General features: G+C 43.3%; 1 protein-coding gene across 2 annotated transcripts in view; it reads right to left on the bottom strand.

The window, feature by feature from the left end:
- The window catches only part of MYOF (myoferlin), a 550,379-nt gene that overhangs the window by 36,955 nt on the left and 492,219 nt on the right, over positions 1-21,205 (bottom strand). For both annotated transcript variants that reach the window (XM_086922487.1, XM_086922488.1), the window contains 2 exons: positions 13,066-13,154; positions 12,879-12,974 (listed from right to left, as the gene is read on the bottom strand). In XM_086922487.1, coding sequence (XP_086778613.1) covers positions 12,879-12,974; positions 13,066-13,154 — 185 coding nt within the window. The remainder of the gene's footprint in view (positions 1-12,878; positions 12,975-13,065; positions 13,155-21,205) is intronic.

The raw sequence follows: 21,205 nt of genomic DNA, 5'->3' as shown, positions 1-21,205 counted from the left end.
GAGTCACGTGGTGCAAGGCACCCGTGTAGACATAATGAACAGACTAGGTTACTGATGTGGCATAAATTGAAGCTATCTACTTGAAAACGAGTCGGATGATATTTTAGTAAATTACCCTAAGTGAAGTAACCTCAAAAGATTAATATTATAAAAACATTGCGTAGCGCATTAAGCGGAAACGCCGTGTGGATGATGATATTCATACTGCACATGCATCGAGTGATTGCCGCCAGTAGAGGGACTGTCTAGGGTCACATAGTTAGAACATAGTTAGCTTTAAAATGTTCGACAGAACCGGCACAACGTGTATATTGTGGGAAACAATCAACACGGTTAGCATCATCTACTGATGCAAATGGGAGACACTATAAGGGCTTTGAAAGCATTCAAGAAACAGCATTGGGTGGGAAACAACTATTAATATTACTAGCATGGTTGACATCATGTAATAAAAAATGATCAATTAATGCCATCGTGGTAACATGGAGCAGCGTACCTCTCACACGAGGGTAAAAGGCTGCAAATTAGTATAATCCCAAACGTAGTTAATGAGTTAAATGTTAAGTTAGGACTGAAATTATAAACACAGGACAAGGCGTACCTCTCACAGGAGGGTAAAGGCCGTCCAATTTTTACTTCAAGTAGAAAGGCACACAAAATACAGATTGGTGGCGTACCTCTCAACACAAGGGTAAAGGCCACATGAGAATTATGTATCTTACAGCATTACAGCAACTACATGGCATTGGGATCAGGTAGACGATAGAGTTGCCAATTGAGAAAAAGAGCTATCTTGTTCATTGAGCCCATTCTCAATGGAATCGAACTTTAACATCCATTTTAACTCCCTGGTGTTTAAGATCGTAGCAATATTACCACCCCGGGGTCCTAAGGTGGCTCTTTCAAGGATTACCCATCTCAAACTTTCTGGTGTGTGACCAGCTGTAGAAAAATGTTCCACCAGGGGTGCACCTGGTGTTTGGCATCTGACCCTACTCATGTGCTGAAGGATCCTCGCCTTAGCTTTCTGCTGTGTCTGGCCAACATATATCATTGAACATGGACATAAGATAGCATATATTATGTTTGATGTGTTACAATTGGTGTGCGTTTTTAACGGAATTTTGTGATCACGATAAATGAATTCCTTGGTTTGAATGACACTGTCACATGCCTTGCACTGACCACACTTGAAATGGCCCACAATAGCTGGCAGATTCCAAAGTGTTGCGACCGTGGGGTCTTCTCTAGTCTTCAGGAAGGAGCGGACTACATGGTCCTTGACACTTCGTGCTTTTTTAAATGCATGTAAAGGGGGGTTAGATTGCCCGATATCATCTGATATCAATTCCCAATGGTGGTTAATGATGCGTCTAATTCTGTTGCTCTGGGTGTTGAAGGTGGTAACGCATACAATCCTATCCTGCTGTTCATCCTTGTCAGTTTTAGGGGTAAGCAACTCCTCACGGGGATAAAACCAAGCTCTTTTTCTTGCTCGCTTAAGTAGTTGTTTAGGGTATCCCCTACTCAGAAGTCGTTGTTTGAGTTCCTCTGATTCCGTGACTATCAAACCTTTTCGGACTCTTCTTTTAGCTCTGAGGGGGAACAGGAACAACCCGGTCCCAGTTTCCAGCAATATTACCCTGACCAATACCAACAGTATCAATTCAACCCTTTTTTAGGGCAACGACAATGGTCATGGCGACCACCACGCGGCAGAAGCAACAATTGGCAGCGAGGCCAACAACGTGGATCTCAGCAAGGCACCAACACTTGGAATGGAGGTCGTGGCCAACCGCAAAAACAGGTGCAATTCCAGACGGAACCCCAGCACGGAGAACGTGTCACCCGGAACAAGACCTACAGATGGTGAAAGGTTCTGAGATTTATCCTAAACTCAGACTCCTAGGAGGAGCACCACCAGTGTCGTCTAGCCCGGTGGTCAATATATCGAACCAAATTCTCAATGAGGATGAGATTAAAGTACTAGGGAAAGGACTATCCTATGTTCCGACCAACAATCCTGATGCCTTCATTATTCGCACTGAGCTTTTTCAATTTTTTCGGAAGATTAGGTTAAAATACTTTTTTCGCAACTCTGAACCTTCAATACAATCATCTGTCACGGCGCTTAAACCTTCTTCCACGTTTGTCCCATTCAATAGTACTATGTCGCACAAGATTCTGGCTTATGAATCAGTTGTCATCAGAGACGTGCTACAACTATTGAGTACTAAACCATTTATCAAATATAACATCAGCAAGAATGAGAGAATGGCCCTTCAATCACTTGCCAACAATGAACAACTTGTCATCAAACCTGCTGATAAGGGCGGAGCAATTGTGGTGCAGGATGTCACCGCATACGAGTCCGAAATTCTCAGACAATTGAATGATGGGACTAGTTACCAACAGTTGAGATCAGACCCTTCAAAAACTATTGCGCTGGAGATCTTGGAGCTAACCCAAGCGGGCCTTGAACAGGGTTTTATATCAGAACCAGAATTCAACTTCTTGAATAAAAAGTATCCACGTCTGGCAACCATTTATACTCTGCCCAAGATCCACAAGTCCATGCTAGCCCCCCCTGGTCGTCCAATCGTCTCGGGTTGCGGCTCCATGCTTGAGCCCCTAGGCAAATACATCGATTTCTTTTTGAAACCACTGGCGGAAGCCACTCCTGCATACCTTCGGGATACTATGCATACCATTAATATTATAGAGAACTCTGCATTTGATTCCTCACATCAACGACTTGCCACCTGTGATGTTGTGTCTCTTTATACATCAATTCCCCAACATGAGGCACTATCAGTCATCACACGCTGCCTAAATCAACGCCCAGCTCCTGTTCGAGTCCCTACTGAGTTCATTGTTGCCTTACTACGCATAGCCATGACAAAGAACTTTTTCATCTTCAGAGACAAATTCTATATACAAACGTCCGGAGTGGCAATGGGGGCGCCCTTTGCTCCTGATGTAGCCATCTTGTACATGGCAGCCTTCGAGCAGGACACTATTCTCAATCAAGTCAACCCATTCAGAGACCAGCTCAGTCTCTGGATGCGGTATATAGATGACATTTTGCTAATTTGGAATGGTGATTTGGATGGTTTGATGCTGTTTTTTGGTTGGCTTAATAACCAATCGGGACATCTTAAATTCACCATTGAATCAGACAACCACAAAATCAATTTCCTTGATCTTACCATCTATGAATGCTCGGGTCACTTACTAACAACACTTTATCGCAAACCCACTGAGAGGAATTCATTATTACACTATAACAGTCACCACCCTAGAGCTTTGCGAGACAATTTACCATTTGGGCAGTTCTTGCGAATTCGCAGGAACTGTTCCAACAAGGACCACTATTTCACGGAATCAGAGGAACTCAAACAACGACTTCTGAGTAGGGGATACCCTAAACAACTACTTAAGCGAGCAAGAAAAAGAGCTTGGTTTTATCCCCGTGAGGAGTTGCTTACCCCTAAAACTGACAAGGATGAACAGCAGGATAGGATTGTATGCGTTACCACCTTCAACACCCAGAGCAACAGAATTAGACGCATCATTAACCACCATTGGGAATTGATATCAGATGATATCGGGCAATCTAACCCCCCTTTACATGCATTTAAAAAAGCACGAAGTGTCAAGGACCATGTAGTCCGCTCCTTCCTGAAGACTAGAGAAGACCCCACGGTCGCAACACTTTGGAATCTGCCAGCTATTGTGGGCCATTTCAAGTGTGGTCAGTGCAAGGCATGTGACAGTGTCATTCAAACCAAGGAATTCATTTATCGTGATCACAAAATTCCGTTAAAAACGCACACCAATTGTAACACATCAAACATAATATATGCTATCTTATGTCCATGTTCAATGATATATGTTGGCCAGACACAGCAGAAAGCTAAGGCGAGGATCCTTCAGCACATGAGTAGGGTCAGATGCCAAACACCAGGTGCACCCCTGGTGGAACATTTTTCTACAGCTGGTCACACACCAGAAAGTTTGAGATGGGTAATCCTTGAAAGAGCCACCTTAGGACCCCGGGGTGGTAATATTGCTACGATCTTAAACACCAGGGAGTTAAAATGGATGTTAAAGTTCGATTCCATTGAGAATGGGCTCAATGAACAAGATAGCTCTTTTTCTCAATTGGCAACTCTATCGTCTACCTGATCCCAATGCCATGTAGTTGCTGTAATGCTGTAAGATACATAATTCTCATGTGGCCTTTACCCTTGTGTTGAGAGGTACGCCACCAATCTGTATTTTGTGTGCCTTTCTACTTGAAGTAAAAATTGGACGGCCTTTACCCTCCTGTGAGAGGTACGCCTTGTCCTGTGTTTATAATTTCAGTCCTAACTTAACATTTAACTCATTAACTACGTTTGGGATTATACTAATTTGCAGCCTTTTACCCTCGTGTGAGAGGTACGCTGCTCCATGTTACCACGATGGCATTAATTGATCATTTTTTATTACATGATGTCAACCATGCTAGTAATATTAATAGTTGTTTCCCACCCAATGCTGTGTTTCTTGAATGCTTTCAAAGCCCTTATAGTGTCTCCCATTTGCATCAGTAGATGATGCTAACCGTGTTGATTGTTTCCCACAATATACACGTTGTGCCGGTTCTGTCGAACATTTTAAAGCTAACTATGTTCTAACTATGTGACCCTAGACAGTCCCTCTACTGGCGGCAATCACTCGATGCATGTGCAGTATGAATATCATCATCCACACGGCGTTTCCGCTTAATGCGCTACGCAATGTTTTTATAATATTAATCTTTTGAGGTTACTTCACTTAGGGTAATTTACTAAAATATCATCCGACTCGTTTTCAAGTAGATAGCTTCAATTTATGCCACATCAGTAACCTAGTCTGTTCATTATGTCTACACGGGTGCCTTGCACCACGTGACTCCGTTACTATGGAGATATTTTCAAACCCGGAACCGAGCCTCGGCATTGCGAACCGAGCTCGTTACGGGGCTGGATTTACTTCTCTGACCGGTAAGCGGTTTTTAATTTTGCACTCATACGCTTTTGAATGACTACCCCGTGTTTGAGGGTTCCCATGAGTTTTCCGCCTTCTCTCCCCAGAATAATAACGGAGCGCTGATCTGACTAGACCAGACTGCCTCGCGATCTAATTTCCGACCGCGTTCTTTGGTAAGTGTAATCCCAGCCTCACTCGGACGATCGTTATCCACCCAGTCCGTTGTGATAATGTCTCTTTCCAACTGTCTATTTTATCCTCCGTAGTTCTGCCCCATTTGATGACATTTTGGAACCTGTAAACTGACTAACACGTGGCTGTTACAATACCAACTTGTGGTAAGCTCACCCTCCTCCATGTGCTTCGATCTTTGAATTTAGTGGCTTATTAGTAACTAGGTCTAACTGTGGGCCATTTTTTGTATACCAATTAGTACCATCATTATTGACGACACGGACCACACCAGTAGACTGCACCCCGGTCCTTGTTGAATACCACTTCGTGGTAAGTCTTAATTGAGTCATTTGCCAGACTTGGACATTGCTGGCTCTTGCCTATATGTTATGGTCCCTTTGAGTGGGTACTGAGATGTTTGTTTGCTGCCTGTAACCCGGACTGGCTGCTTTTCCTTCCTCCATGATAACTTTCAGGATTCTATTTAATTAATTTATCTATTCATTGAGCGCTAATATTTTATGCGCCTTTGATAATAATAATAAAATGATCAGTATATTCTTGGACCATGTGGCATATCACTCCAATTCATGCCTACTACATGGCATATGCCATGTTTTTCTCCCTCTACCACTTGATTTTTATACTGATGTGTTTTTCTGGATGAATTATATAGGGATTAGTCTTCCTACATTAATTTATACATTTCCATTAAATAGGTGTCCCTACCCCTGTCCTGTCCTGATGAAGACCCCACAGCAAGGATAGCATCCCTACCTGCATACTAGGGGGTCGAAACGTCGACAACTGTTCGCATTATCAACTCCACTCCCCATTGTTTTCATTTTTGAATTTTGTGGAGTATGTTATTCTATGTAAATAATTATCTGAACCTTGTGGTCCCTATCTCCACACACACTGTGTAGTGAGAACAAATGATGTACATATTTTGACTAATCTGTCACTTGAGAATTTCTTCTTCTTTCCCTTCACTTCCTCCTCACAGGATCACTCCCCTTCCCTTGTCTCCCGACTATTTCTGGGGCACTGTGAAATTGTGTTCACGTTCTGACATAAAATTATATATTTGTTATATACATTTCACATTGTGATTAAAACAATGTGGACAGAAGTGTTTCTTGGTTTTTTCATTTTTGTTACTATGTAGTAAACTGCTCATTGATTACTGGGACCCCTTCCTCTTATCACATACAAACGTTAAACAGCATATTGTTTTTTTGCCACAATATTATTTTAGGGAAAAAATCTTTTTATTTGAATTTAGACAAGTCATGGCACATCTTATGCCGGCAACCGCCGGCAGATAGTGAATGAACTGCAAATGAGAGGTACACAGCTGTGCACCTACAACCCGGCGGCTGACAGCGTGTTGTGAAGGAAGAGAAAAAGAAAGTTTGTGCCTGCGTAAATCAGTGTGCAAGGTCTGTACTATGACCTTATGTACCTATAAATAGTAAACAGGAAACAACCAAAGAGAACTCCCCACACTAGCTCACCCCTCTCCCTGAGCCTCCTTCGCACCATCATGTGTTCCTATTCTGTGTCTCCCTTTGTTTGAGCGTAAGGGAAAGGTCAGAGGATTGGGGAGACCCAACAGAGCATATGCCGGGATGTGGGGGATGGCAGTATAAAAAGCTTTGTCTAGGTCGTTAAGGACCAGTTCCCAATATCTAACCAGTTTGGGGCAGTGCCATAGAAGGTGTATTAGGGATCCGGTCTGCCCGCACCCTCGCCAGCAGGATGCGGAGCGATTTTTGTTCCAATGGCCGGGTACCAATATGAAGCTACTATACAGGCTGCCTCAGTGGCCTGCTTATGTGCCATGTGGTGGGTTCTATAGTGTATGTCCTGCCATTCTTTCGCAGAAAGTGTTAGACCCAATTCTTCCTCCCATCACAGCTGCCACTTGGATTTAGAGGGGATGGGAGACGTGGAGAGAAGAGTGTACAGTTCCAAGATGATGCGTTAGTCATCATTGGGCGAGATGCTCCCGCCTCATATCAGGGGAGGTCACCCAGTGTAACGCCGGACTGTATGGAAAGAGAACAGATGCCTGTAGCTCGTATTCCCTCTGAAGTTGATCGAAGGGAATGATCCCGTTGTGGTCAAACATTGAGCCTACCCTTTTGCAGCACAGCTCACGCCACCGCTGAAATATTACGGATTTACACCCGGGGGGAAGTCCGGGCTATCCACCATCGGTGTCCTCGGAGAAGGGAACGTGGTAAGCCATGCCTTAGCATCCGATACCTTAAGGATAGTTGCCGGTAATAGGGAGGAGTAAAGCCCCCACGCCCTGTGCTTGTGGGGAAGCCATATCCCTCTTCAAATGTTTGCTCCCGCAATTGTTTGGTCCATGAAGGACCAATGTTTCTCTGAGAGGGGACGACTCCATTACAATATATAGCAAAGTTGGGATGCTTGAAAGTATTTCGAGACCACCAGCACCCCATTCCTCCTTCAGCTTTAGGCTTAGCAATATGGTGGAAGCTCAGGTGCGGTTGCTTGCCACCCTATATGAAGCAATTAATGGCACGCAGTAGCTTCTGTATGGTTACCGGGGTGGGGCAAGGGGATGGTCTGGAAGACTTATAGAATGCGTGGCAAGATCGTCATCTTGACTGCAGCTATGCACCCGGCCCACGAAAGGCCTGCCGGGGACCAGGTAGCTAGGGTCCTGTTTGTTTGATCCAGTAGGGAGCTATAGTTGGCCACCAGTGTTTTCACCGGTGTGCGAGCCAAGAGAATGCCCAGGTATGGTATAGTGTCCTCTGCCCAGGTGAAGGGGAATTATGCATGCATTGTCGCTTATACGGATGGGGAACAGAAAAATTCAGTATCTGGGACTTTTTGAGATTGAACTTGAACCAGGAAACAACACTAAAGCTTCTGAATTCTTCTACTAGGGCAGAGAGAGGGAGGTTGTGGGATTTGACAGGGAGAGGATCACGTCATCTGCATATAAGCTTATGGTATGTGTGTCTGCTCCAAGCCGGATCACTGTAATCAGTGGGTTGTCTCTGATTCTTTGCACCATCGGCTCCATATAGAGCGCAAAGAGCAACAGGGATAGAGTGCAGCACTGTGTGGTCCTCCGACATATGGAGAAGGGCCCGGAGGATAACCCATTGACCTTAACCGATGCTCTGGGGGCGTTGTAAATACATCAGGCCAGATTCACAAATGTGAAGCGAGATGAAAGTCTTACTTTACGACTTTCAGTATTCACAAAGGGCATTTATGAGTAGTAAATGCCCTTTGTGAATATCAAAAGTTGTAAAGTCAGACTTTCATCTAATTTAACCTTTGTGAATCAGGCCAATTGTGTCCAAGCTATGAACCTATCTCCAAATCCAAATCTGCGGAGCGTGCTAAATAGGAATGGCCAATGGACCCGGTCAAATGCTTTTTTCTGCATCGACAGAGTAGTAGAACTTCTTTCGGCGATCTTTTGAGGATGTCTTCCTTAATTTGAAAACCGTGCACACACACACCAGAATGTCCACTGGACGCCCTTTCCCTGATCATTTGGGTCCCACCCGATGGAACGGTCCAGTTGCAGGGTGGATTCCTGTGTGTGTCCAAGACATGTCGGAAAAGGTCTGTGACGTAGTCTGAGATTGGACCCTTCTGCTTTCAATGTTACTCCCCTGACACATATATGGTTTCTCCTGGAACGGTTTTCCAAGTGATGGGTATGTGCCTGGAGGTCCAGATGCTGCTTTTGGAGTCTCAGGACTTCCTGTTGCAGCCATCCAAGTTCTTTCTCTCGGCCGGATTCTCTGTCCTCCAGCTCAGCCCACTCTTTCGCCCACCTCATCCATGTCACGCTGCACCTCCCGTAGATCTGTTGCTAATTCGGTTTTCATCACCTGCAGGCCAGCTCACAGGGAGGTGAATAGTGATTCTAGGAAGGTCTTAGTCTCCAGGCTCTCTCCGTCTTCAGGGTCCGATTTGTAAACGGCACTTGCGTGTCCGTCCTATATGTCGGAGCTTCCCTGCTTGCCAAACATCTCCTTGGGGGTGCGTTTGTTGTGTGGATCTTTTGGATCTGTTCACAAACATGCTGCTGAGTCACAGAAAGTCATTGGCACCGGAGTCGTTTTGATTTGCCCTCAGGTGGTGTCGCCGAGAGGCCCCTCTCCAGCTTCTCTACCCGGAGAGTGTGCCCTGGCCTGGGCGTAGTATCCGCTTTCAGTTGCCCCCTTCAGGTAGCTAGGCTAGCGGCATCCACGGAGGGGAGATTACTCACTCAGTGCGGTGGAGAGAGCAGGGAACCACCGCCATGCTTTGTTGGAATCCAGTGCGCATAGTGTAGTTATGCAGCTCAGGCGGCACATTGCCCTGTTCAGGTGCCCTCCCCATAAGTCGTGTATGGTTGCAGATAGTCTGGCTCCCTTCCTTTCGCGAGTCCCCTTGACCCAAGTGGAATGAGAGGAGGCTATGGCAACCACTGGTGCATGTTTGTGCAACTGGTCCTGTCCCCGGTGCACAGGTCCACAGGTTTCTCTTCAAAGGCCACTGAGACCAGTCACGGTGCCATGTCGAACCGCGAAAGCTCTGACTCGTTCCTCAGCCCGGCCTCGCCACTCTGGTTTACTTGCTGCTCTCACCTCCCATATATCTGGGCCTGCACTGGTCGGGGGAGCACTACCGGCAGAATGCACCGGGAAGCACAATGTGGTTCTTCCCCTCACGCCTCGGGTTCCTCAGGGATCAGTCGTGTGCTGAGTAGGCCAGCCTCAAACCTATGCCACGCAGTCGGCCCTGGCAGAGACTTCTGTTCGTCAGCCTGTTAGATCTCTGAGAAGCTTGATGTGGCTCTTACCTCAGAGCCGAGCTCCCCAGCTGTGGTCAGTTGTGCTTCACAGGGTCAGCTTTGGCCTAAGGCCACGTTCCTGTCGCCCACCGATTGCAGGGAATACCGCACTCCCTCACGCACCCACGTGGCATGTCCAGTCTCCCTCCTCCTTAATGATCTTCGTAGTGAGGGAGGGGTGGGGGAGACCACAGCTACTGCTGGCGACAAATCGCCCTCTTTCAGGGGTTTAGCAGTGGTCACCGGGGCTGCTCTGAGAATCGCACTGAGTAGTGGAGGCCTTCAACTCCACCGCAGGCTGGATTGTGCCGCGGCTGCCCGTGTGCTGTTTCTCCCTCTGCCGGGCTCGCGGTGACAAGGGAAGGGGGGTGGGCCCTTGATGTGTACCGGGAAGCGCGGAAAGGCTTCTTCACTGGAGTCACTATCTTCACCTGCGGATTGTTGCTTGTCGATGGGACCTGGCCTTGACCCAAGACCATGCCGAAGGACCCAACTGGGTCAAGGAGCCGCCTGCCCTGATTGGCAGCACAAACGCCAAGCCCCACTTTGTACTTGCGGTTTCAGTGCCCCCCCGATCTTGGCAGCCCATGGGTCCCTCAAGTAGTCGTGGAGAGGTGCGGCTGCGGCTCTGAGCGATCAAGAAAAAACGTCCTATCTGCCCGTCATCTTGGCTACGCCTCCCACAATATTATTTTAGAAATACTTTGCACATGCTTTTATTATTTGGTTCTTTTCTCAGGAACTCTGTCTGAACACTTCGTACAAGGTCGAACAACATCGGAGCCCTGTTTTTCAGTGATCAAATAGCAACGTAGCCTGGCATTTAGACACAACAGAACAAAATCTGTTGTTTTCAAGTAGGGCACCTCTTATCAAATATACCGAGAGTTGCCTTTTGCAAACAGAGGGGAATTCTTGCAGATGGAAATGAGACGAACGCAACAGCTTTGCGCAATCTGACATGCAGATTACCCAATTACAAATGCAAGGTATGGGGCCGTTTCTAATACCAGAGATCTAGGATATATCACTGTGCCCACGTAGTGAGGATAGGCTAGGGCAGATATATTATTCAATTTGATAGGGATTCTCATTGCATATAGTTTACTTGTAATACTAAATGCTTTGCTAGCATGCATATGTGTTCTAGTTTTAGCCCAGTTTCATAACAGAAAATGATAATTTCAACAAATATTGTAAACTTTCATTGCATCTTTCTGTTTATTATGGACAAGCATGACTAAGGAAATGAAAGGTGACTTTCTGTTTCCACTGTTCCTCCTTGAGGGTAAAGAGTTGTGTTCTGGGGTGCCAATTTACCTGTTACTCTGGGAAGGGTAGGAGGGCAGGTAAGGCACTATGAGTTAGTCTGATTTGGGCCCACAGTAACTGATGTGGTATAGTGATTTAGTCCCTACATTTTGATCTCCTGTGGTCCCAGGAATAGTTCTGTTTCTAGACAGAATCCCCGCAACACGTCTCTGCTTCTAAGGTTTTTGTGTTCCATGTAAAATCCTCATAGAACCATGGGGTAGTACTCACTCTCCTCGTTAATTTGTTCTGTGCTTTCTGCCTCCCACTTTTTATAAACAGGATTCAGTTGTAGCTTGTGATTAAAGCACGTCTCCCTCTTCATCAAAAGTACTGGCTGGATGATTGATTAACTGTTCTTCTACCCCACGCTACCTCCCAGAGTAAGCCCTGGACTTATTAACTTAATTATCCTGAGTGTTATGCGCTATAGGTATGTAACTTGTGGGTCCTTGAGCATCAGTAGTAAAATGTTCTTTATTTTTGCAAGCGGATCCCAGAAAAGCCTGTTGTCCTCCTTTCTATAAACTCCAGATTCCATGCCTCTACAAATTATAGTCGATTATAAATCTGACCGTATTCTAATTCTCGTTTTGTATCCTTCCTTTTGCGACGAATAATATAGTTCTAGAAATAACCATGACACTTTGTTCAGCCCTCTACAAATATGTCCTTTGGTTGGTCTTCTCCTAAGCTGTATATTAATTGATAATTTAGCAGGTAGCTAATGTGGTTAAGTTTTTAAAAATGAAACCGGTTCAAAATCATGCAAAAACCTATGCCAGCCAGTGAATTCACCTACAGAGGAAACTTTATCGAAGAAAAATCTCCCCGAAAATGTTTATAAAGGAATTTTACCCATGGTCAAAGGTAACAAATCTCTGAACTTGATAAGCTGTGAACTTTCTCACAAATTTGAAAACCGAAATTAAAGTTCAGCCATATAGGATTGCCGAAAGCCTTCATGAGGTCCAACACAGTGTACTTCCGTGTTCAACACAGCATCACCAAAAACCAAGAGCAAGGTAAATCTTTCTAGTGTGTCAAACCCCACATGCCAAATGTTTGCACCTTTCTGACAAAAATGTTTTCACATTGCAAGATAAAATAAAGTGTTCATAATAACGTGAACAAATCAATTTTGATATAATTCTTATCAAATGCCAAAAGCATAACATTCTATCTAACAGGCATGCACATTTTGTTCTAGATTCAATAAGCTTGTATAAATTACACCTGGCTTCAAGGACATCACGAAATCTAGCTTTAAGTGTAGTTCCTTCCACGAAAGAACCCCTGACGTTTCACATCCGAACTTACATATACGCAAGTGCATTTTTCTAAAAAGAAATACCTTACCAGGCAAAGAGTGAGTGTGAGGGAGAGTTTGTCTGTGTGGCTTATTGTAATAGTCATTACCCAAAAGCAAATATTGATTCACTCTAGGCGAGTCCAAACATTTGCTACAGATGTTTCTAAAAGAGATCAAAAACACCATTTTGTCAACTTCTCTTTAGAATATTGAGCCATTACTCACCCTTTCACGTAAATATCACTCATTTCTTCTCCTGTGATACTTTTCTCATCAAGAATAACATCTTTGGTGTTCCAAATAATGACCCGAAGTTGGTAGCTGTAAGACAAGAGAAATCTCAGTGAGCATTATCAGTGTTGATAGAATGCTGCTGTCATTTTTCCTGCAAAGCTGTATTCTGAATGCTCACTTTTTAGCTTTGCGGGGTGCAATGTTGAAAGGTGGCCCAGGGGGTCCTTGGCTTTTAGGGAAAATGTCAACCCACATCTGAATTTTTCCCTACAAGAAAAGAACAAACAAACATTACATTTGGATGTTAAAGTGTGGCAGACACAAAATACTTTTCAGCGCAGGTTTGTAAGAGCCATTACTAAAACCCACTCTCCGCTTGATCAGATGTCTAACATGGGACAACCCGATAAATGGGAAGGGAGGGAACCAACACGTTTTAATCATGTTACACTGTTTACGCACCAACTTTCTAAATGACAACTATAAATAAATTGCAGCAGTTGAGTAAGACATTAGAACTCTGCCTCCTTGTTAAAATTACAGCATATTCGTGGCCTTGATAGACGTTATAGGTTACACATTACACAAACCTGTCAGTAAAATTATTAGTTTTTCATATTCCCAAATGTGCGACGGATACATTGCCATCAATTACAATTTATATATATGTTTTAATTGTATCAATTTAGGAGTGTTTTGGGTCAAATTATGTATAAAGGAAGACAGTTTTAGGATATAATACCCAACTGTGTTGATATGGAGTATCCATCTGTGTCGTCAGGTAGCTCATCTTCTCTAGGCACAAAACGGGCCCACAAAGCTTTGCATACCAGTAAGAAGCTGGCTCTTTCTATAGTATATCAGAAAGAGTTATACTATGCAAAGAGTCCATGTATCCCTTATATGTGGACAGGGGCTTGCTCTTGCAATCCCAATGTGCTTTCTTAGGGGGTAGTATGTTTGAGTAGCTTGAGGCTTATCAGAGAGGAGTGTTAGACATTTGTTGCATATACACATTTGGTAAATGATAAACACGACTCAATGAAACGATCCACACCAATTTATAACAAGCATTTCCAATTAATTAGTTCTCGCCTCTGTGACCTTATTCATTTTTAGCTATGAAGCACATTATCCTGGGTAAAGCTTTTCTGGTATTTTACTGACCTCTGCTGGTTGTTTTCTATCAAGACCTTTAAATAGAGGCAGTTGCTAGTAAAAAAGCTGTCCTGGGGCAATGCTCCAAAGCCCACACAAAGTACATACACCAGATCTTCCATACAGTGCAAGCGCTGCTTAGGCTCGACCTAAAAACAACACGTATTTTTATATAACTTTAGGGGCCAAGGTCCTCACATTTGGATAAGCACATTCAGAATTAGGAATTGTTACAGTTCTTCTTGAGCAGTAATGTTATCCCATGGAGGAAAGACATTCTGCATACAGGTGCTTTACAGCAACTTAACGGACCAATCTTCTGGACTTAAGGAGAGTAAGAGGCAAGGTCCAAAGCAGCAAAAACAGGTCACCTCAGGCAGCACTGGGCAGCAGGGTACAGATGTGCTTTTCAGCATCAGGTGCTCCATGTAAGTCTATGGGGATCGGTGTGGTCACAAAGATGCTGCAAGTTGGAATTGGAAGTCCAGTCCGGCTAAACCAACAAGAGGGTTCAGATCTCACAATGTTTGGCAATGCAGGGACACCTGTAGACAACTTCTCCTCGAGCTGGGGCAGCCAGGTGCAGAGGTGTCCTGAGGCAGCGAGTTTTCACCACCGTAGTCACTTGCTGTACAGGGGGCCTGCACAAAAGGTTGCAGGCGATGTCGGAGAGTCCACTGTTAGCAAACCTAAGGTGGGCTTTGTCTCTGGAGGGTCTGGGGACTATGATGGCACTGTCAGCCAACTTCTACTCAAGCTAGGAATCACGGGTGAGGTGACGCTTTCCGGTGTCTGGTTTTCAGTGGTCCAGAGTCCTTGCAGTTCTCCTGGGGGGCCTGCAGGGTGTGAGAGCAGCTCCGCTATGCCACAGGAGTTACTGGATCTTGGGTGAAGGACTGGTAGCCCTCCCAGGCTTTTGGAGACATAGCAGCTGTAGGACAAGTCATCTTTGGTGCAACTGTTGAGACCAGCAGGCAGGCATAGTTGCTGCCAAGTCAGTTGCTGCTCTTGTGTTCTTACTTTTGTGGCTCTTCAGTGTATCATCTTTCATATCAGCAGGATCTGATTTACTGGTGCCACAGGAGTGTTAGGGGAGTGTAGGGTAGAGACCAATGGGCTAGGTACCCCAGGGGGTCACTAAACCCCCTATATCACCACTTCCTGTGGGAAGTGACATACACATGTTCCAGAGTTCCTAATTCTGCCATCAGCAAGATGGAAGACTTAATGTTACGATTTCACATCGGGTAGCCCACCTTTGGGATGGAACTAGCTTGACGTTGAACATGCCTCTGAGTATTAATTTTCCTGCAGTCCGGGTGTGCTCTTTGAAGCTCCCTGCCTATCAATGCTAGTTTACAGGTCATCCTGCAGGGTGGTGCCTAACACCCTCTGCCAAAGCAGACTTTGTTGCTGAGCTCCTGAGAGTGTGGGTTCTCACCCCTGGGTGTCAGAAACATGTCTGTGGTGGCAGACTGGTCAGAAACAGTCAGTCAGGACACTAGTAGTTGGTAGGTTTTTAGAGAGCACCTCTGATGTGCTCCCTGGGTGTATGTATTAATATATCCATCACTGGAAAGAGTGTGAGTTCATCAATATAGGATGTTTGATACCAAAGATCTTTGGTTTCAGTGAAACCATCATGTAGCTGCGAAACTTGTTTTTTTGCCAAGTATATATACTTAAAATGTCTTCCCTGTTGATTTGTACTGGCAGTAATTGCACTGCCTAGCACATGGGCATATCTGCTTATGCAGATACGTCCCCACATGCATAACAGTGCACCCACCCTGCCTAAGGGCTGTAACGTCTGCTGTAGTGGTGACTTACTTACACTGCATGCAGTGTCTGCAGGCATGGCATTGTAGGAGGGGAAAGTGAATGACCAAAAATGTAGACCTCAAAAAAGTTGGCTTCATTTGCACTACAATATGTCCCTGTCTGGAGCTCCCCCATCTGCATTCTGAGAGATCCTGAGTTTAGGTGTCCAATTGGCAACATCTAAATCAATATCAGCACAAGTCCCTCCATTTATGTACACATAAGCAGACCCAGGTCTGGTTTTCCTTCCAGCACCATGTAGGTATATACTGGTAATCATGAGCCAGTACATAAGCTCCCCTTTAACTTGTGAATCACATTTCCCTTGCATTGAGGAATATGTGGATCAGTTGCAGGACCCTGTGTTGTGATGTCCCTCAACACCAGAACTAGGGCTAATATTGTACTGTTACTCTGCTATGAGAGGTCAAAACAAAGATGGACTACCCCAAGCAGAGAAGAGCTGCCTCTGACATAATGGACCAGATGACTGAGACCTGTGTTGAGGACAAGCCTGAGGAGAAGAAACCACCACTCAAGACCAAAGTTGTCTCTGCAGCTGCCCAATGCAACCCAGAAGCAGGAACACGAACAATCAGGGCACAGATCTGTGGAAGAGACCCCAGCAAACAGTATCTGCTTTATGAGCTTGCTCGTTGCCTGGTCTTAGGTCTGTACACATGCCTCTCAGTCTGATATTTGGGAACTTATCCCTATTGTATGCAGACATGGATGAAGGGTTCCCCCATAAGGATCCCCCCTAGTTCCCAGGAGGAGCATAGTTCCATAGACCCAAGTTGATCTCAAGGGCCTTGTTGATTTACAGATTTCAAGATCAGGACCACTCTAGTTTTTTTTATTTAACATTGGAAAAGACTATTGAACCCTAATTTTTGATACATTTTATCACACACAACCTTAACTCATTAGCAATAATAAAGGAAGACAGTACAGTAATTCCTTTGGTTGACAGGTTTGTCAGCAGGGTATATAGGATATTTTGCATAGGTATGGTGCAGAAGTGACCATGACTGATGAACTACCCAACTATGAATTTGTTGGGAACTCCAACTGACACTGTTTAGCAATTCTCTGCTGAAGTGGATTGTTAAGAAGCCCCAGATCTGTGTTTTGAGACCTGCCCAGACTTAGGAGACTTCCTAAGGCCTGCCAGTGAAGAGCAGAGAGTTAGATACTCTTGTAGTAAATCCCAATGCATTCCCACCCCAGAGTCACAACATAGAAAACACGTGTTATGATCAGAATGTCACCTATATTCGGAATGGGCTTAATGCACTGCATTGGTTCAGCAAGCAGCTGGTGGAGCTATAAGGTTATGCTGGACCCTACCTCTACCCCAGAAAGGGGTGCTTTCTGGTTTGCTTAGCTGATATCCGATTCATCTGTTGTGTAGATAAAGGCCTATATGTTCTTCACTATAGCTCTAGTTTGAGAGTTACCCCTACTGGATGTCCAGCTGTGGTTTGACCACAATATGGCACTAATATAGGTCTCTAACATCCTAGACAATCTGCTAACAATCACAGAGGAGGCAATTCAAACACTTCATACTTCCCTATTGTTATCGCAGTGTATGAAGTACCACCAGGTACTAATTCACCTGTACTAGGCAGGGTAGGTACAAACTGTAAAGAGAAGGGCTTTTGCCATCTCTTCTGCCTGCCCGTGTGGTGCTTTTCCATGCATAGTTTATTGGTCACATAAGACATCTCCCGGATCTGAATCAGGAACACAACCTATTCTTTCTTTTGTATACCAACAACTTTGAGCTGTTAATAATATTTTATAGAAGTTGGTATGTATGATGATATTGAAAATTAGATGGAATGCTAGCTGTGACTTGATCCCTAGAAAATGAAAGTGAAAATGTTTCGGACATGCCAAGCAAAAAGGATATCATAGCCCATAGCCCAACCTATTTTGGGAGGGAAAGTTAATCTATCTCAAACTGTTAAACTGGCAGTGCTCTGGTTTATGAAACACTATTCTTCTGTGTCCAGGCCAAGTGAGAGATCAAAATGATTACGCTCCAGTCAAATCCCTTCTATGTGGACAACAGACTACCTGGGTCTGGCAAAGTAGCATCTCAAGTTATTACAAAATGCACAGAATGCAATGGTGAGCTTAGCAGCAGGGCTATAAAAATGGGGCCAGGTCTTCTGTTAAGGAATCTCTGGACTGGTTTCTGGTGAATGCCTCCAAAAAATACAGATGTTAAATTGTAACTAACCAAAGTTGTAACATACTTGGACCACAGGACTTGCAGGATAAACTTGGACTCCCAGTATTTCTTAACCCAACATTTTTCTGTTCGAACTCTGAACTGACTAGCGGCCTTTAGCTGCTGTCATATGGCCAGCATGGAAATCAATTGCTGGGGCAATTTCCTACTGGCAAGATAATGGATTCTTATCCTTTCCAATTGAGATCCTATCTGAAAATTCTTCTTTTCCTGTGAACTTTGCTGCACCCCAGTGTCCCCCCTGCTTACTTAGCAAAACAATTACACTTATTTTAAGTATTAGCAGTATTAGAAAGCAATGCCATTATTTTCATATGAAACTAGTGCCTTATCTGAAATAATAGTTTTTGGCTTGAAAATGTACGAGAATCACATGCTATATATAATGATTGCTGGAATTCGAGTCAGGAAACATTCTTAGAACTAATTAAAAAACGTTTTTTTGCTTTGGGTGTTAACCATAGTTCGGCATTTGGACAAAATATCGAGTTGCAAATATCGAGAGGCAAGTATTGGAAAAAAATATTGTGATGCAGAAATGTCAAGAATATCACATGTTTCAGGTAATATAATTTACGAATACCCTTAATATTTATTTCAATAATATAGCTGTGAAAATATTTTTTATTTTACTGTGTTTTAGTTCATATATTAATTGTATGTGTTCCTATTGTTTGTATAATTGTTATCAATGTTTTAATAAAGTTTTCAATTTTAAGTGATTGAGAATTTGTAGTTTAATTGCTAATAGCAATTTATAGTGTCATAGCAAGTTGTTGGGTTTGTAGGGAGATAGGGTGGGAAGTTAAGTAATTATTATTTCATAATTTTAAGTATGTGTTGGATATTAATTATGTAATACGGATTTATTTTACTTCTATTTTAGGTGTGGGTTGGGTTGCTACATTTGTAGGGTTATAAAGTGGGAAGTTAATTAGATAATGAGCAATTACTATTTATTTTATTGTTAATTAAATAAATTGAGTAATCATTTTAGTTATATTTTAGGTGCGACCTGCTGGGTTTGTAGGTGTGAAGAGTGGGAAGTTAAGGAATAATTAACCATTATTCATTTAAAATTAGTTATTGAATTGATTATGTATATTATGTAATACTGATTTATTTTGATTATATTTTAGTTGAAGGTGCTGCGTTTTGTAGGGGTAGAGTGTAGGAAGTTAATTAAGTTATAATTAAATAATATTAATATATAATGAAATATTTAATTGATTAATAATTAGATTGTAAAATAAGTATATATTTTGGTTATATGGGTTTGTAGGATTATAGGGAGGGAATACAAATAATTAATTGTTAATTATGCAGTTGATTATCAATTATATAAATTGTTTTATACCTAATTATTTAAGATTTTAGGTATGGTTGCTAGTTAATTAAATTGCAAATAAAAGTAGCAAATAACCATCATTTATTTATAGAAAAATATAAAAAAAATTATGAATTTTGTAAATTTGTTTTTATAATTTGTCAATATATTATGATAAGTGATCATGTTTATATTAAGAGCGTTATACTTTTTCTACATTAATAGGGTTATTCAAATATGCAATGATTTCGAACAGAAGTAGTTTACTTAGTTGCTTAGACTGAGTGGAAATAGTAAATCTAACCCCTCTGAAGTACAATGCGTTCCCTACTGTTGCACACACTAGAGTGAGAATAGTAAATCTTACTCCTTGAAGTACAACACTTTCTCTACTGTTGTGCGGTTTGAAGTGGTAATAGTAGATCTATCACTTCCAAAGTCCAAAGCTTTCCCTTCTGTTGCACTGACTGGAATGGGAATAGTAAATGTAACCTCTCTAAAATGGAATACTTTCTCTACTGTTGCATAGAAGTGAGAATAGTAAATCTTACCCCTCTGAAGTCCAATGTTTATCCTACTGTTGCACAACCTGACGTAGGAATAGTAAATCTTACCCTTTTGAAGTCAACACTTTCTCTAATGTTGCATAAACTTGAGTGGGAATAGTTTATCTATTATTCCTAGATGCCAATACTTTTCCTAATATTAGTTAAATATATTAATATTGTGTATAATTTAAATTTTATATAATTTGTTTATATTTTTATTTGTTTTTACATTTGTATAATATTTTTTGGGGGACAAAAATTTAGTTTTTTTTTTAAATAGCTATATTTCATTTGCTCGTCTCTTATTCTTCCCCCCCTACCGGTGTTGAGTGTTTGAGGTACTGTTTGTCGTTCAACGTTTAGCTGCATCTTTTGTTTTTGTCTTTCCGCCCACCCCAAGGTGTTGCTAGGGTGGGGTCCTGATGCATGGTGGAGTCACTTGGTTGAGGGCGGTTGACCTCCCCTTTGTGTTAGTCCTTGTCCGTTTCTGTGCCCTCAAAAGGACTGTCCCTGGGGTTGGTAATGCCAGTTTTGCTGCTACTGTCCCTGCTGCTGCTGGCCTTGGTTGTTCCCTTGGCAGCCTTGCTGGAACATTTGGTGCGATGTGGTCGGCACGTTGCCTCCAATTCAACCACCTGGCCTCCTTGTTGGTGTGCCTCTTCTCATTCCCCTGAACTGCAACGCGCCCATGGACCTTGCTGTTTTATTGTTCTTCTTGAGCTGCGCCAACTTGTCGTCCACCGGTTTGCCAACAGTTGCTCTCCATTAAAGGGTGTATTTAAGATATTACTTTGTACCCTCTGGTTTGAATCCCGAAATTCTGAGCCAAGCGCGTCTTCTCTCAGTCTATGATCATTAGTCTGCTTGATGATTCCACAGCATCCAATGCCGATTTCAGGCATGCGTTTGCCATGCTCTTTCCTTCTTCTACCAGGTGAGGTGCCCTTTGTTGGTACTGGTCTGGTAGATGCTTTAGGAGCTGCCCCACTTCATCCCAGTGTTCGTATGCGTGCATGTTGATCAGGGAGTTGGAATTTGCGATGTGCCAATGTATTGCCGCATTTCTCTCCACCTTTCTCCCTGTGAGGTCCATCCTCCTACTCTCCTTGTCTGGAGGTGGTCAGGCATTAGTGGGAACATTAGCGCTCTGCCTAGCCGTTGCTGCAATTACGGAGTCGGTTGCCACTGACCCTTAGATGTA

Source organism: Lissotriton vulgaris, chromosome 5 (genome assembly GCF_964263255.1).
Source record: "Lissotriton vulgaris chromosome 5, aLisVul1.2, whole genome shotgun sequence".
NCBI classification, from domain to species: domain Eukaryota; kingdom Metazoa; phylum Chordata; class Amphibia; order Caudata; family Salamandridae; genus Lissotriton; species Lissotriton vulgaris.
The sequence above is the reverse complement of the archived record's forward strand: the minus strand, read 5'-3'. Positions and strand labels throughout refer to the sequence as shown.